The following is an 18,565-nucleotide window of genomic DNA, read 5'->3' on the forward strand; positions in this document are numbered from 1 at the left end:
AACAAGACACCCTGGCAGATGTAGGGCCTTGTGAAACAGTACGGCCATTGCTCTGAACTGCTCTGTAGTTTTCTAGAATGTTCTACATAGACTGACCACAGAGACCAACAATTGCATTCCCGAATCTACACCTAAGAAAAACAAAAACATGCACACCCCAAACTATATGCATATGCCCACTAGAAACAGATTCATTGGCCAAGAGGGAAAATGCCTGCTGGTGAATAAACAATACCAGACTAGGTAGACCCATATGTAGAATACGGTAAAAATCTGTTTGCTCTTTTTGCTACTGTCTAACTTTTTTTTTTCTTTTGGTTTATGGGCATTAATCCTGGATTTATGCTGAGAGATCACTCCTAGCTCTGTGTCAGGGATCACACCTGGCTCTGTTGGGGATCTCTCCTGGAGAGGGTAGACAGATCACCAGGGATGCCAGGGATGGGATGGCTGTCTGGCTCCAGTGCAGCAATGCCCGTGAGCCTATGGAGGGTCAGGATATCTTGAAGGTTCCAGAGAGAGATCCAACATATGATCCATAGAGGTGCGCCCACTTCAGCCAGGCTTCACTGGGATTCAGGAGGGTGTGGCAGCGAGGCCAATCTTGGAGAGGTTCCACAGGCATGAGGGCCAGCAGGGCCAGCTCTGTTCTTCATGTTTGGAAAGGACTGAGCTGGCTCCTAAGACTTCTTTGTCCCCTCCAGACTATGGGACCAGCTCCTTTGGTTCCTTCCTCTGGGGTTCTGATCAGGTTTCCTTGAGGTGCTCTCTTAGAATCTGAGCTTCCTGACATGGCCTGGCTCCCCTCAGAGTGTCTTCTGCACGACTGTGCTAAGTCCACAGAAATGCAGGATCAAGACCGATGAAATGACAAGGCGATGGTGTTTCAGTGTCTTTGGTGTCTCGGGTTTCTGGCCCTTTGCCCTCTGACAGGAAGCGGGACTCGGTTGCCCAGCAGCCATCCCCAGGGGACGGTAAATCCAATCGTCACCAGGAGAGCTTTTAGCAGAAACACTTGGAGACAGTGGACTGTGCCGACACCACCTGTGACCCTGTCCCAGGGGGCCGAGACAGCCACTGTTTCTTGTGCGTTGTCGAACAACTGTCAACTCTGCAGGCAGTTAGGGGAGCCAGGGACTCACCTCAGGTTCCTCAAGCCATCTCTGATGACATCACTGATCCCCCACAAGAAGTTGCAGGGGTTGACACTCAGGAACCACTGAGCCTTAAGTTGACTGACTGTGACCCCTGAAAGAGTGTTCTTGGCCTCTTAGCTTAAGCTCCTCAGGAATGAACAGACCCTCAATTCCTGGTCCTGATGAGGGTTAATATATTTTTCCTACACCATTTAGTTCTGGGGTGATGCAGTCATTGGTATCCCCATGGTTTGATCAGACCCATGGGGAGGGCTTTGAGGAAGAGGGATTTTAGGAGAGACAACAAGGCCCCCCAGGAGTACTTGGATTCTTTTTTTTTTTTTTTTTTTTTGGTTTTTGGGCCACACCCGGTGGTGCTCAGGGGTTACTCCTGGCTGTCTGCTCAGAAATAGCTCCTGGCAGGCACGGGGGACCATATGGGACACCGGGATTCGAACCAACCACCTTTGGTCCTGGATCGGCTGCTTGCAAGGCAAACGCCTCTGTGCTATCTCTCCGGGCCCAGTACTTGGATTCTTAAGAAGAGGAGAAGAGAGAAGAACATAGAGGGCATCTTGTACTGCACTCAGATTCTGCTGGAGCCCCAGATGCTGATTCTGAGCCTTGGGCTTCCACTGCTGGAGTGAGTGTGGCCTGAAAGGCAGAATGAACTTGGGAGACCTGGACTTTTCCTTCCTCCTGCCTTTTTTGGGTTCCACCCTCAAGGTGCTGTGTGAAGAGAAAATTCTACAACATTCCGGAGTCCCAAGTCTCAGAACAGAGGTGCCCTCCTGGCACCTCGTGGCTCTGCTCCCCTCACAGCCTCACTGCCAGGGAAGCTTGTTCTTGGCTTGTCCCCACAGGCCTCTGAGCTCACATAGACCCTGTCTCCTCACACACAGGCATGTTCCTGAGCACGAGAGATGCTGCAAATGAAGCCTAAGGGGGCACAGGAATGGACACCAGGCTAATCCTGGGGAATGTGGGCACCACTGGCATCTGGATCTTGGCAGAACATGCCCCTCCTCTTCACCCACTGGGACGGGGTGAAGCCCCGTCATGGCCCTGTAGTGTCTCCAGAGCTCAGGAGTTTAAAAGCAGAGGACAATCTTCTCTGGGGAGCTTGCCAAGCACTGGGACCTAAGAGAATGGTGCAGCAAAAGGCTAGAGGGCATTCTTGGGGGAACCCCAAGACTCACGGGAAATCCAGAAACATGCAGAGATGAAGGTGAAGAGGCCAGGCAGGTGGCTCTGGGCTGGGGTGGTGATAAGTGTTCAAGGAAGTTAAAATATAGCCTTAAAGGCTGAAGAGATACTGCAACTAAGGTCAATGGCATTGCAGTTGACCCCAATTTAATCCTCCACGTCCCAGAAGATCCCCTGAACCCTGTCAGATCACAAAGACAGGGGTAAACCTTGAGCACCATTGGGTATGACCTAAAATTCAAAAGAAGAAACAACGGCAGCCAGAGTAGCAGTAGAGAGGTTGGTATTTGTTTTGTATGCAGCTGACCCTGGTTTGATCCCTGGCACCCCATAAGATTCGCTGAACACCTGCAGGAGTAAAAACCACCAATGCAGACTCATAAGGAACCTCTGAGCATCACCAGTTGTGGTCCCATAAAACAAACCCAGCCAATAACAAGAAAAAACGGCGTCTAGAATAATAGTACAGCGGGTAGGGCATTTGCCTTGCATACAACCAATCAGGTTGATTCCTGGCATTCAATATGGTCCCTGAACACTGCCAGGAGTGATTCCTGACACAGAGCTAGGAATAAATCCGGTGCATTGCTGGGTGTGGCACCAAAATCAACCAAAGTAAAGAAACCCCAAAACTTAGGAGCACCCCAACTGGAGCTGGGGGCATGAGGAGGGAGCTTGCAGTCTGGGTCCTCAGATGGGGAATTTCTCCAGGTTGGGGGGGGGGCAAGACATTTCTTGGTGACTCAGATGAGGTTTCCTCCACCCCTGATATCTGGATGGTGGAGAAAGGACAACAGATCTAGATAAGAAAGTGCGGGTGCTGGGCAGGAGCCCCACTGGCTTCTCTATCACTGATGGGAGGGCTGAGTGAAGTTGGGGCACAGACAGACCCCAAACTTCTTTCCCTCATTGGCCTTGCAGAAGCTGGAGGGAGTTGGGAGGAGTAAATATAAGTACAAATACTATCTTGTTATCATGGATTGGTGACATAGATGCTCCCAAGCAGTGCTTAGGGGCCCGGGACCACTTTTGGTGATATTCAGGTGGCAAAGTATGTGGCTAAGTACAGGGTGAGAGCCTGACCTCTGTGACTCCACAGGAATGGGGTGTGGGGTCTGTGGGCCAGACCCACATGCTACACTGGCACAGGCTGTGGAGGGTAGTTTGATTCTGACAACCACAGAGGGTCTGGGCACCAGACCTGACCCCTCAAACCAAAATGACACAGAGAGCTTCCACAAACCTACATTCTCATAAGTGACAGAAATTTCCCAGTACTCTACTGCTCATGGGAGTCATAGCTACCCCTACGTGAATCTCCATCCTAATAGCTTGTCTAAGGTTCTCAAAAAGGGGTGAACTGCACCCCCAGAGGGTGTCACTAGATCTATCTGGGGAGAGGTAGCAGCGTTGGGTTCCAGTACGGGCACTTTTTGCTTGTTCACTTTGAGAAGGTCCATTTCCAGAGTAAGTAGTGCTGAAGGGTTTTTATATTCTGCAAAAGGGGCTGTAGGTACAAAAACTCTGGGATCCCTTGACCTTAATTTCTAGCTCCAGAAGTCTATTTGGTGTGCAATGATATTTTTGTTGTTGTTTTTTGGTCCACACCCACTAATGCTCAGAGGTTACTCCTGGCTCTGCACTCAGAAATCACTTCGTGCAGGGTTGGGGGACCATATGGGATACTGGGGATTGAACCTGGGTCAGCCGCGTGCAAGGCAACTGCCCTTCCCACTGTGTTATTGCTCTGGTCTGTGCAATGATTTTCTTTTTTTTTTTGGGGGGGAGCACACCCAGCGATGCTCAGGGGTTACTCCTGGCTGTCTGTTCAGAAATAGCTCCTGGCAGGTACGGGGGACCATATGGGACACCGGGATTCGAACCAACCACCTTTGGTCCTGGATCGGCTGCTTGCAAGGCAAACACCGCTGTGGTATCTCTCCGGGCCTGTGCAATGATAAGGGGATGAGAAGGGAGAAACATTCCCTGACACATTTCACAAAAGCAACCCACATGCACACACAGATTCATTTCCTCCGCTGTGGGGGGCCAGCACTGAGGTCTGTGGAATAGTGGCTTTCTGGAGACCGAAGCCCCTGATATTCCCAGAATGAGCCTGTACCTATACCCCCTTCCTAGGGTGCCATGGGATCTGGGCTGGGGTGACACAGGCGTAACTCAGGTGCTCCTTGCTGGGACAGCACTAGCCCCAATAGTACTTCTGAAACATGTAGACAAAGCCCAGACACACATATCTGGTCATGGGCAAACTAAAAATTCTGGACAAAAACCGAAAAAGAGGGAGGGGCAATGCTTTAGGTATTTCCGGATGATAACAAAGAACTTATATAGCCCACCTTTTAGAGCTTATCTGTTTTCATAAGTGAGAGGAAAATGAAATGGTTTCATTCTAGCTATTTAGCATTTGTTGTTCAGACATGAAATAGTAATAGAATAATTAGATATTTGTTCTTTGTTTCATTTTTTTTTGTTTTATTTTGTTGTTTTTTTTGGGGCGGTCACACCCAACAGTGCTCAGGGGTTACTCCTGGCTCTACGCTCAGAAATCACTCCTGGCAGGCTCGGGGGACCATCTGGGATGCTGGGATTTGAACCACCATCCTTTTGCATGCCAGGCAAACGCTTTACCTCCATGCTATCTCTCTAGCCCCTTTGTTTAGTTTCTTTTGGTAAACATGGATTTTGAATTTGGGGGATGGTTTGCTCAGTTTCTGGGTCATACCCAGCTGTGCTCAGGGCTTTCTCCTGGTTCTGTGCTCAATGATCACTCCTATCAGGCTTAGGAAGACCATCAGGAATGCTGAATATTGAACTCAGGTTGGTCAGGTGCGAGTCAAGCACCTTACTGTAGCTCTGACCCTTAATTTTTTGTTTTGTTTTGTTTTTAGGCCAAGCCTAGCAGCAGCATTGAGGTTATTATCAGCTTGGTTCTGGGGGACCTCATGAAGTTGGAGCTGGGCTTCCAATCTGGGGCTTCCTGCTTGCCTGTCTGTCTACTGGGCATTCTCTGACCCCAAGCTTTGTTTTTCTTGTTTGTTTGTTTGGTTTTTGGGTTTTGGGCCACACCCAGCTGTGCTCAGGGGTTACTCCTGGCTGTCTGCTCAGAAATAGCTCCTGGCAGGCACGGGGGGACCATATGGCACACCGGGATTCGAACCAACCACCTTTGGTCCTGGATTGGCTGCTTGCAAGGCAAACGCCGCTGTGCTATCTCTCCGGGCCCTTCTTGTTTTCTTTATAAATGACACTTCAGAATTATTCTTTGGAGTGGCTCGATCTACTGTACAACAGCCCACTGAGCAAAATTAATGTTTCCGGTGTTCAGACCAGCTATGTTCCCTACCACTCATCCGCTCATGAACTGGTACACGTTTTCCAATGAAAATTGCGTGGATTGGCTGAATACCAGCTTCCATCAAGCTACTACTGAGCATCCTACCTGGCAGGCCTGGGCAGGCAGAGGGGATGTGGTGATGGAAAAGGCCAGGAGGTTCTTTAATTAGAGCCTGATGAGTATCGAGGCCCTGACTGACCCTCTCTCAACTGATACCATCTAATTGCAGAGCCCGGTACACTGCAGGGTAGATCGTGTGTCAAACAGTCACTCAGTGAAGCCTTATCTAAAGCCGCCAGGTAGCTCTGCCCTTAATTATAACCCTTGGCTTGAAGAAGGACAGAGGGAGACAGGAAGGGAAGACACAATTGTCTGGAGAGGCTCTAGTGCCAGGTAAGGTGTTGGGGGCAGGCAGAGGCAGCAGGCAGAGAGGCTCCAAGGTTTTCCAAGTCAAAATCATGACCCGCTTCAAGTTTCTGTGGCCAATAGAAGGTCTTGAGGTACCAGGTAAAATTCTTTCCCAAAGGGCAAAGAAGCAAGAGAGGAGACAGTAGAGAAGTTCTCTATAGTGGACACCAGAGCAGAGAGGAGGCAAGGGAGGCATGTCTGGACACTCCTCATGATACACACACACACACACACACACACACACACACACACACACACACATACACACACACATACACACACACACACGACTTTTTTTAGTCACAACTGGCTGTGTTCAGAGCTTACTCTGGGCTCTTATACAAGGATCATTCCTAGTGGGTTTAGGGGACCATATGAGGTGCTGGGGATTGAGTTGTGTGCGGTTGCTTGCATGCAAGGCAAGAGCCCAACCGGCTGTACTATCTCTTTAGCCCCACTGTTTGGTTTTCATTTTGGCTTTTGTGTCACATCTGGTGGTGCTCAGGACTTACTCCTGGCTTCTCCCTCAGGGATTACTCTTGGTGGGGTTTAGGGAACCATATGGGATCCTGGGGATCCAATCTAGGTCTGCCACATACAAAGCAAATGACCTTCTCTATCACTCTGGTCTCCCATATTCTTTTTTTGGGGGGTGAGCAATACCCAGAGGTGTTCAGGGGTTATTCCTGGCTCTATACTCAGAAATTACTCAGACTCTGGGGATTATATGGGATGCCAGGGATCAAACCCAGTTCGACTGCATGCAAGGCAAATGCCCTACTCGCTGTGCTGTCAGTCTGGCCTCACATCTACCTTTTGAAAAAAGGAACAAACTCTCTTTTGGGGGGTGTGCATCTATGGGTCACACCCAGCAGAACTTGAATTCTCTTCCCATCTCTGCTCAGGGGTCTCTCCTGTCAGTGCTCAGGGAACCATGTGGTGCTAGGCATGGAACCTGAATCAATGACATACAAGGCAAGCACCTTATCCTCAATGAGATCTCTCCCTGGTCCAGAGCACAATGTTTTAGTTTTGTTTGGGGAGGTACACCTGGTAGCGCTCAAGATTTATTTCTAGTTTGGTGCTTGGAAGGCCATACAGGTTGCTTTGATTTTGAAGGGTCACAGTTGCTGCAGCTACATGCAAACTTTACCTCTGGTGCTACCTCTCCAACCCGAACAAGAACTTTTATTTTCTTGTTTTTGGGTAGTACCTGGCAGTGCTCAGAGGCTACTCCTGGCTCTGCCCTCACAAATCACTCCTGGATGGCTCAGGGAACCAGATGGGATGCCAGAGGAGATCGAACCCAGGTCCATCCTGGGTTACTCGCATGTAAGGTAAATGCCCTACCTCTGTGCTATCGCTCTGGCCCCATGAGCACATTTTTAAATTAAATCACTGTGAGACACAGAGTTAATAAGTTGTTGATAGTTGATTTTTAGTCATTCAATGCTCCAACACTCATCTCTTCACCAGTGTTCATTTCCCACCACTGGTACCCCTAGTTGTTACTCTGTCCTGTTTCCCCAGTCTGCCACTATGGCAGGTCCTCTACTCTCTCTCTTTCTCTCTCCCTCTCTCTCCCTCCCTCCCTCTTTTTTCTTTCAAGCACTGTGGCTTGCAATACTGTATTGCAAGGGGTATTATATATATATATATATATATATATATATATATTACTTTCAGTCCCCAGTTCTTGTCCAGTGATCATTTCCAATCATCCTTATCATAGTGGTCCCTTCTTTGTCCTAACTAACCTTACCTCCAGTCATTTCTATTGTCATTGAGGATTATTTTCACACTGTGGTGTTTGTTCTCCCTTTTATATCCCACAGATGAGTGTGATCATTCTGTCTCTCTGACTCATTTCACTTAGCATGATGTGTTCCATGATAGACACAGAGAGACTATCATACTGAGTGAAATCCATGAACAGATTTCATGACTAGCCATTCATAAATTTATGACTATTCATGGAGCAAATTTCATGACTTCATCTTTCCTTACAGCTGTATACTATTCCATTATGTAGATATACCACAGTTTCTTTACCCATTCACCTGTTCTTGGGTACTTGGATTGTTTCCAGATTGTGACTATTGTGAATCATGCTGCCATGAACATAGGAGACAAGCACATTTTTTAAAATGACACTTTCCTCTCTCTCTCTCTTTTTTTTTTTTGGTTTTTGGGCCACACCTGGCAGTGCTCAGGGGTTACTCCTGGCTGTCTGCTCAGAAATAGCTCCTGGCAGGCACGGGGGACCATATGGGACACCGGGATTCGAACCAACCACCTTTGGTCCTGGATCGGCTGCTTGCAAGGCAAATGCCGCTGTGCTATCTCTCCGGGCCCCGACACTTTTCTCTTTTAAAAAAATATACCCTGTGGTCAGTTAAAAATCTGCTTCAAGTTCAGAGCATCAATACAAAGATACACATATATGCCTTGCATGTGCCTGACCTGGGTTTGTTTCCCTGTTAACATACAGCCACCTGGGCATCACTGGTGCAGCCCTGAGCTTCACTGGGCATTACTAGAGGCTCCTGAGCATCACTGGGATGGCCTTGGTGATCCCTGGTACTGTAGTCCGAGTGGCTCTGCATTCTGAACAGTGCTGAGACCCCTGGCTGTTTGAGTGATTCATAGATCACCTTACCACATATCCCCCTCTAAATTAAAAAAGAAATCAAAAAGTAAAAGAAAATCTGCTTTAAGGTTGGAGAGATAATACAGAGGTCAAGGAACTTGCACTGAAGATAGCCAATACCATTTTGATTCCCAGCACTTCATATGGTCCCCTTTAGCCCCGCCAGGAATGACTCCTGAGTTCAGAGACTGGAATAAGCCCTGAGTGGCCCAAATCCTCCCCCGACATCCAACCCTACAAATCCTTTTTAACCTGTGTAGGAAAATAAATGCTTCAAAGAATTCTACCACATCATCTCGTGTTAGTATTATATTCACTAGATATGATTGTTATACATTACATCTAGTATTAGATGTCATTTTGTACTATTACACATTATATATACATAAATGGCATTATGTGAATGGGTCCCTAGTGGGTTTTCTTGGCTAGGCAACTTTCAAGGAAGATAAAGTCCACTAGAAACTCCCCAAACGTACAGCAGCAGCAGCAGCAGCGGCCTGGGCCAAGCAGCACAATCAATCTGTGAAGGAACTGGCCAAAGTGGGGGTATGGGCTCCCAGAAGCCTACTCCAGCCCGAAGGTCATCAGCCACATAATAAGAACTGCTGGGTCTTCATGCACAGCCATCCTTAGCTTCGCATTCAGACTCCAGGCTGCCCTCAGCACCCCAAGACTGCAAGCAAGCCACTGAGGTAACTCTGGACATGAAGCAGCAGGGTGCAGGGGCAGGTACATGCGATCGGAGTCCGGCGAATCATGCACACAATACAACCACATCTATAATGGGTGTGTACTTGGAAAAACCAAATTCCACAGGCTTTGCTTTCCCACAAGAACATGCACTCTTCCTGATCCACTTGGCACAAGGCAGGCACTAGGTCTACGCCGGGGTGGTTTGACAGGGCTGGTTCTGCAGAGATTGTCTTGAGTAGGGCAGGAGGGGAACCGATAGTGATGGGTGGGGGGAGAACATGCGGAGGAGAGAAGGGAAGATGGGAAGATTGGTGTTCACTTACTGCCTGCTTTTGCTCCTCCTCCTGGAGGCATTTGAAGACACAGAGAGAGGCAGAGAGAAAAGGGAGAGAAATTAATGCCCGTCACCACAAACATCTGGCACAAAATGACAGAAGAGGGGGCTGGAGTGATAGCACAGTGGTAGGGCATTTGCCTGGCACGTGGTCAACCCAGGATGGTCCCTGGTTTGATTCCTAGCATCCCATATGGTCCCCTGAGCCTGTCAGGAGCGATTTCTGAGAGCAGAACCAGGAATAACCCCTGAGTACTGCCGAGTGTGGCCCCAAAACCAACTAAACAAAAACAAAAACAAAATGACAGAAGAACCAGCAAACCAAGCTTCGGCAAGGCCCTGGCCACCATCTGCTGGACAGGACCAGGACCACAGCCAAAGGCAGGGTGGGCCCCATTGGCTGCTTCAGTGGGAAGAACCCCGGGAACCATCTGTTCTAATTTTCTCATCTGCCATGACACAGGCCAGTGCCTGATGCCTACATGGTCACAGAAACTCTGGGTAGACTACAGGCCCCCTAGTCGGAGACTGGAGGTTCCACCACCTTGCTGCACACCCGTCAGTGCCAATCCTCCAATGGGGGATGTGCTGGGGGGCTCACACCACAGCAGAAACTGGGAACTTGTCCGAGTCCCTGGGGGCTGGGACTAAGGGATCAAAACTTAGGGCAGGGCCTGCCCAGTTTTTTTGTTTGTTTATTTGTTTTTTGGTGGTCACACCTGGTGCTGCTCAGGGATCATTCCTGGTCAGCTCAGGGGACCATATAGGACCTCGATGGCGAACCTATGGCACATGTGCCAGCCAGCAGTGGCACTCGAAGGCCTTGCAGCTGGCATGCAAGAAGGGGTCCGCAATTAAGATATGTGGTGCGGCAGGAGGTGAGTGTGCCGGTGTCTGCTTTGCAGCTCACCTGGCAAAAGGGCCGGACTGGCCATCTGGAGGACGTGCTGGCACTTTTGAGGAAATTCTTTGGTTTTGTGCGGCAGTTTGGGCACTCGGGCTCAAAAAGGTTAGCCATCACTGAAGGATGTCAGAGATCAAACCAGGGTCAGCCACATGAAAGGCAAACAAACACCCTACCCAATGTGCTATCACTCTGGCCCCTGTCTGGGGACTTTTTCCAGTGGAGTCCTGTGTCCCCCACTGACCCCCCCCCCAATCCACTGGGCACTGCTACAGGGAATATTCTGGTTGTTTCTCAGGCACTAATTTGGAGTTCTCATTGTACTCAGGAGCCACCATGCGCCACCGAGAGGAAAAAGGGGCTGGCAGCCTCAGGGTAGGCAAGGCAGCTCCTCAACAATTGTCTGAGAGCAATAGGTACCCTGGAAGACATTCCTGGGCACTCTGGGTAGACTGTAGGATGCTCAAGTGCCATCTCTCCTGGACCCAGAGCCACTGTGGGGTTTTCTTCAGCCTGGGTTCACTTCAGCACACAGCTCTGGTGAGGAGCTGGACAGACTGAAGGGGTCTCCCTCTCTCTTTTTTTTGGGGGGGGGTCACACCCGGTGGAGTCGCTCAGGGCTTACTCCTGGCTCTGTGCTCAGAAATTGCTCCTGGCTAGCTCGGGGGACCATATGGGATGCCAGGATTTGAACCACTGTCCATCCTGGTCAGCTACATGCAAGGCAAATGCCGTCACTATGCTATCTCTCCAGCTCATCCCTCTCTTGCCGGGCTTCCCTGGGGAGCAAAGCACCTTATTTTCATTCATTAGGTAGGACGGAGTCAAATCATTGCTTTTAGTGCCACGTATAGAGGGAAACTGAGGTGTGGGGTAGGAATGGCAATGCCATAGGGCCAGGGGTCCTCAAACTTTTTAAGCAGGGGGCCAGTTCACTGTCCTTCAGACTGCTGGAGGGCCAGATTATAGTAAAAACAAAAATTATGAACAAATTTCTATGCACACTGCATATATCTTATTTAGAAGGGAAGAAACAAAATGGGAATAAATACAATATGTGGCCCGCGGGCCATAGTTTGAAGACCATTGCGGTGGATGTGAGCCAAAGAACCAATATGTCACTTCTTAACTCTGTCGCTCTCTCTGGGGATGGACCCAGAGTTGGCTATGTACCAGGCAGTGCCTTTACCCCTGTATCCTCTCTCCAACCTGCTGGCAATGTTTCTGAAACTCCTGCTCAACTCTCAACTCTGGGGGTCCTGCAGATTCGAGTTCCCAAGATATTGGACTGGAGGCAACAGGCAACTTCAGAAGGGGGCGATTCATGCTTGCGCACTATTAGGTGAACTTTTAGGAAACAGGCTGTGGGAAAACACACTGCATAGGGCCCGTCTTGGTCAGGACAGGAGGACAAGGTCCCTGCATACTGTGGGACCTGAAGCCCTCCATCCACTTAAAGGGTGGCTCTGTGGAGGATTCCTGATCCCTGCCTGGCTGAGTCTCACAGACATTTGCGTGTCAGACAGAGCCTCAGAAAGTGTTGGCTGCTCCCCAGTGTGGGGTCTGTCAGCACTGATGAGAAGGCAGAGAGCCATTCTGACCTCAAGGGGCAACAAAGCCTTAATTATAATATAAAGTGCAAATCGGGAGCTGCTCCTCGGGGGCCTGAGAAGGGGGGAGATTTGGGATGATCTGGCCATGGGGGCCAGAGAGGCCATGGGGCCAGAGCAAGGCCTCAGCCACTGTGGACCTGCACATAAACTCCCGTCTGAGGCTCGTCGGCCAATGAGGCCGAAATTCAGAACCACAGAATTGTCTGAAAATGTCTTTGTAAAACAAGACTGGACAAGGACATGTAAGGCAGAAGCATATTGGAAAGAGATAAAACGAAGAACGTGCATTAAATTAAAATCCCAGGATAGTGGCCAGAGTGATAACACAACGGTAGGGCATTTGCCTTGCACACTGCCGACCTGGGACAGACCCGGGTTCAATCCCCGACATCCCATCTCAGGTCCCCTGAGCCTGCCAGGAGCGATTTCTGAGTGAAGAGCCAGAAGTAATTCCTGACCACCACCAGGTGTGACCTAAAAACCAAAAACCAAAAACCAAAAAAAAAAAAAAAAAAAAAAAAAATCCCAGGATGGAAAAGAGTTCAAGCTATACAAGCCCAGAGTACTGCCAGGAGTGACCACTGAGACACAGAGCCAGGAAGAGCCCTTGAGTACTGCTGGGCGGGGTTCCCAAAGCAAAACGAAAGGAGGGAAGCAGAGGTTGACCCAATAGAGGTTGACCCAATATCTATCCTCATTAATCGGGGTGGATGTACCAGAAAAGATCTGTATAGACAAAGGTCCTTATAGTGCATCTATCATGGCACTGTAACCAAGACATCAACTGAAAACAGACGTCCCCCTTCTTGAATGCTGATGGGGACAGTTCAGGTGTTTAGGTGTCAAACACCTAAACATTCCAGGAAGAACTTGTGTTTGTAAAATAAAAACCTGATTAATTTTTTGACTTTTTTGGCCACACCTAGTGGTGCTCAAGGGTTACTCCTGGCTTTGCACTCAGAAATCGTTCCTGGCAGACTCAGGGGACCATATGGGATGCCGAGGATCTAAACTTGGTTTGTCCTGGGTTGGCCGTGTACAAGCTATATGCCCTACACTGTGCTATTTCTCCGGCCCAAAGTCTGACTAATTTTTATCTTGCTCTGTTCCATAAAAGAATTGTGTATCCCTGTATATATACACACATACATATATGGCAGGCTCAGAGCACCATATGGGATGCCAGGATTTGAACCATCAACCTTCTGCATGCCTTACGTCCATGCTATCTCTTCGGACCCATATATATACATTTTTTGGTAGAATAAATAAATGTTGAGTTAATGGATATATGCTTCTTTAGTCCTTGGTCAGGTAAATATTTCATGAATGAAGGAACTCACTGTGAAATGGAAATTTACTGGGGGTGTATTTTAATTTATGACCATTCTGCACCCGTGGCTTGATTGTCTACTCAACTAACTGCTTACAGCTGTTTGGGGAGTGCATTAAATGCTAGCAGACTTCAACCAAAGCAGGGCAGTCCTTTGAAATGAAAATTCTATGGGGTACTCTTATTACGGGTTGGTAAGTCTACTTGTAATAACAGGAAAACATCTTTGAAACTGGAATAAAATGTTTCCTCTGAATGACCTTTTAGGGGCGCATTAATACACAAAACCCAAGGGGATGCTGTCATCCTTTGAGGAAGCACGCTAAGAAACACGAGATTTCAATACGAAATTCTAACCGCTAAAGACAGACAACATTCCTGACTTGTGTTTGTAAATTCTTCCTCTCCGTCCCCAGATCCCCCCGTGGCCTCAGCCTGGCAGATAGGTAGATAGATGATCAGGACTTCCAGAGTTTGGCTGAGGAGGGAGGCCAGTCCTGCAAAACAGAGCCACTGGGTCTGGCCTGGCTGACTGAAACACTCAAGGTAGTGCATTAACTGACCACAGAGAAGCTCCGGATCTGAGTGTCAGGGATCAGTTCATTCCCCTCAGGCCCTTGAGTCCAGGGTCAGTGGTATACTACGAGGTTATGGTATAATGTGCACACGGGGCTCGGGCCAGGGATTCTCAGGGACCGGTGGTGGCACAGCTGCTGGGAAAGCAGCAGGGGCACTTCAGGGAAAGGCTTCTAGGTTCCCTGCAGTTGGCACTAACCTTTGACTTTTCACAAAAATCTCCCTGGGGTATTTTCCCTAAGGAATATTTGAGATATCTCAGAAAGGGAGGTCTGCACCAATTGAGGGTGTGGGGGTGGGCCCCTTCTTGTCTCTGGCCCAACAGGTGGACTAGCCCCACTGTGGCAGGGCCCGCAAAGCCTGTCAGGCCCTAAACATGACACAGATCAGTCTCTAATATGTGTGTGTGTGTGTGTGTGTATCTGTGTTGGGTTACTGAGCTGACACTGGACAATGACAGATGAAACAAGTATATTGGGTTGTATGCATAAGGTTTTCTTTAAAGACCCATTTACACAGAAAATATTCCTCAGGAGCACATGCCCTGTATATGTGAGGTCTTGGATTTAATGCCTAGCAAAACCTCTCTTCTTTCTTTCTCAAAAACAAAACAAAACATAAATAAAATCTCAGGGAAAAAAAAATCCAAAAGAACAGCCCAAACACTTATGCTTTGAGTTATAAAAAAAACTCAGCTCAAGATGAAAGGAGGGATTGTCCTGAGCAAGTCAATTTACAAACCAAATGTTGCTTTTCTAGTAAGCTGCTAACACCATTGGCATGTCTAGGAAAGGAGAAGTTGGCAGTGGGGTGCCGGGGGAGTCTGGACTCTAGTCTTTTCTGTCGCATCCACACCTGGCCTAGATTCCTGACACTATGGGCCTGGTGGCTTCATTATCTTCCTCATTACCAGCGATTTTGTCCTTTCTCCCCTTTGGAATTTGCTCTGTTATTTTCCTAAATTATTGTAGTCAAATCCCTGAATGCCTTTCCTTAGATGGAATTCAGTGCCCCCTTCAGCCTGGTGTGGGGAGCACCTCACTTTCTGAGATGGCTGAGGGCTGCTGACAGGGCAGATCATAAAGTTCAGGGTTGGGGATGCTATGTTAGTCACAGTCTGGACCAACAGGCCCAGGAACCCCAGAGCATGTACTGCTCTGCTGCAGCCCAGCTGGGCAATTGCTCCCCCCACCTCAGGGTTCAAAGCTGGCTTGGTCAGTAGTTTTCCTCAGTGGGTCGAGTGTCCTGGACACTGGGCCTCCAAGGTATAAAACAATGACCAGGCCTGAACTTTGCCAGATTTGCTCAGGTCCCAAAATGCTCATCAGAGCTATTTACTTTATTTCTCCAAATAAAATTCTAGATTAGGTTGGTTTATCTCTTTAACATTTATCAAAATGGGACACTGAATATTTTCTGTTAAGCATTTAGGTCAGGGGTCTCAAACTCAATTTACCTGGGGGCCGCAGGAGGCAAAGTCGGGGTGATCCTTGAGTGCAAAGTCAGTAGTAAGCCTTGAACATTGGGGGGTGTGACCCAAACAACTAAAACAAAACAAAACAAAAAAAGATTCCTCTAGGGCAGGACCACAAAATGCTGTACGGAGGGCCGCAAACGGCCGGTGGGCCGTGAGCTTGAGACCCCTGATTTAGGTGAAAGAAAAATTTGTTTGTTTTTGTTTTTGTTTGTTTGTTTTTGGGTCACACCTGGCAGTGCTCAGGGGCTACTCCTGGCTTTTACGATCAGAAATCGCTCCTGGCAGGCTCGGGGGACCATATGGGATGCCGGGATTCGAACCACCATCCTTCTGCATGCAAGGCAAACGCTCTTACCTCCATGGTATCTCTCCAGCCCCAGGTGGAAGGAAAATTTAAAATCCTGTTTTAAAAGAAAACTTCAAGGGCCCGGAGAGATAGTACAGTGGCGTTTGCCTTGCAAGCAGTCGATCCAGGACCAAAGGTGGTTGGTTCGAATCCCGGTGTCCCATATGGTCCCCCGTGCCTGCCAGGAGCTATTTCTGAGCAGAAAGCCAGGAGTAACCTCTGAGCACCACTGGGTGTGGCGCCCCCCCCCCCAAAAAAAGAAAACTTCGAGGAGTTGAATTATTTATAGGCGGTACTCTATTTAAACTATTCATGTTAATTCACATGACCAACCAAAGATGCTACTCTAACGACAGTACTAACTTGTGTATAATTGGTATTTTTTGTTTGTTTGTTTGTTTGATTTTAGGTCATATGTGGCAATGCTTAATGCTTACTCCTGCCTTTGTGCTCAGAAATCTGGTGGGGCTCAAGGGACCATATGGGGTGCTGGAGATTGAACCCAGGTTGGCTGTATGCAAGCCAAGTGCCCTAGTCACACTATAATCAGTGTCTCAGGGAATTTGGATGGCTTTTCTCTAGTGAGGCTGCACTATGGAGGTCTGTGTGAAAATGGATTGTAGGTGAAATGTGCAGAGCTCGGCTCATTGGGGACAGAGGGGACAGTGAGAAGTGAGCGGGATCCTGGGTGAGGAGAGGGGAGGAGGTAAGGGGGCCTGGGTGCTGAGAGGCTGTGAGGAGAGGAGACAAAGCAAGGCCTGGCCCTACCTTCAGCAGCTTCATGAGTCCTTCCAGCTGAACCATCAGCTCCCGCCGGCTCTCCTGCAGTGCCGACATCCTCTGCTCCAGCTCATCTTTCCGCTGCCTGTCAGACAGAGGATGCTGTGAGGAAAGTTCAGGGACCCCAAAGAGCACTCGGAGGACCAGAGACAAGGACCTCCAGTCAATTCTGCTCTCTCTGAGCCCCACTGGCCAGGCAACCATGTGCAGGGCTCAGCTCTGCCACCTTCCAGCCTGTGTTGCCAGCACCACATTCAGACTTCTTGAAGTGTCTCTCAGAGAATTCATTCTTCCCCAAGGGCATCAGAAATCCCCTCCATCCCAGCAGACCCTCTCTTCCATCTGGCTCTCCAAGGTCACTGACTTCCCTTAAGTATAAGCATTAATGTGTTTCCTTCCGATGCTTTTATTTAGTTAGGATCTCTTGGAGGATCACCTGGCAATGCTCTGAGGTTACTCCTGGCTCTGCACTCAGAGATTACTCCTGCTGATGCTTGTGGGACCATCTGGGATGGACTAGCTGGGTACAAGGCAAGCATCCTATCTGCTATACTATTGCTCCGGCCCAGACTGTGAACAAATTCTTAGCTCCAAAACACTTTTCCCCTCCCTGAAATGCACCATCTTTTTTGGGGAATCATGCTGAACCCCAATTCTGCTTCTAACCTAACCTGTGCTGTATCACAGTCTAACCAGTCATCCATCCCTCCTTCCTTTGAAGGCCTAGGACAAAGAAAGACAAACTCTGCAGGCTGAACTGCTTCTGGCGCTTCTCTCTCCCCTACTCAGAACTCCCAGAAGGCAATATGCATGCGGTATGCTGACACTGTATTATTTAACTAATTCTAAAACTGGATTAATTTTGTCTGGGGAAAAGGAATCCTTGTCCTTCAAAATCGGCACTTCCTGTACACGGCTTCCAGAGTAGCTGCTGACTCGTCCAGCTTTCCAGGAAGCCTTTCACTCTGGCCTGGACACGTGTGTGTGTGTGTGTGTGTGTGTGTGTGTGTGTGTGTGTGTGTGTGTGTGTGTGTGTGTGTGTGTGTGTGTGTGTGTGTGTGTGTGTGTACAACCAAGCACTTCGTGGTGTGAGGACACACACATATTTGACAACACCATTTGGAAAGCCAGGGGAGTGAGAAGCTAAATTCTGGTTGGAGGTCAGTTCTGTGTATGTGGAATATGGGGGAAGAGGGGAGAGCAGGGAACTCAAGGAGGGATCTAGTAATGGATTTAGTTGGACCTGGACTCTTGGAGTTCTGTTTACCATTCTGCTTCAGCTCATTCTGATCTGTCACTCACTGCTAGACACAGACACCTCTGAAAACAGGGCTGAGGAGAGCTCAGAGGCTGGCGCACGGGCCTTGCCTGGGGGAGGCTCCAAGTTCAGTCCCCATTACTGTCAGGCCTGGTGATCCCCCCCAACACCAAACCTTCAGGTTCACAGCAGTGAGGAGCGGCCTTGCGTCTCTACCATGGCTGAGGAGGCCTCATGCCCTCAAAACAAAACAAAACAAAACAAAACATAATCAAACTGATCATGGGGAAAAGCTAGTCCTTGTGATGCCGTGCTCATAACCTCTGTGGTCTCAGGAAAAAAATTCTCTGGCTTGTGTTATTCCAGAGCTGAGTGCTGGCAGGGCCTGGATCCTGTGACCTTTGGTCCCTCTGTCCATCCATTGACAGGTTGGGCTCTCACTATCAAAGCAGATGATTTACCAACTTCTGCTACAGTCTATAATCTTTTTTGG

General features: G+C 48.8%; 1 protein-coding gene across 5 annotated transcripts in view; it reads right to left on the reverse strand.

Moving 5' to 3' along the window:
• The window catches only part of DTNB (dystrobrevin beta), a 263,193-nt gene that overhangs the window by 14,327 nt on the left and 230,301 nt on the right, over positions 1-18,565 (reverse strand). For 3 of the 5 annotated variants that reach the window (XM_049784477.1, XM_049784476.1, XM_049784474.1), the window contains 2 exons: positions 16,803-16,899; positions 9,775-9,795 (listed from right to left, as the gene is read on the reverse strand). In XM_049784477.1, coding sequence (XP_049640434.1) covers positions 9,775-9,795; positions 16,803-16,899 — 118 coding nt within the window. The remainder of the gene's footprint in view (positions 1-9,774; positions 9,796-16,802; positions 16,900-18,565) is intronic. The other 2 variants (XM_049784478.1, XM_049784475.1) reach the window with 1 other exon arrangement.

Source organism: Suncus etruscus, chromosome 12, assembly GCF_024139225.1.
Source record: "Suncus etruscus isolate mSunEtr1 chromosome 12, mSunEtr1.pri.cur, whole genome shotgun sequence".
NCBI lineage: Eukaryota > Metazoa > Chordata > Mammalia > Eulipotyphla > Soricidae > Suncus > Suncus etruscus.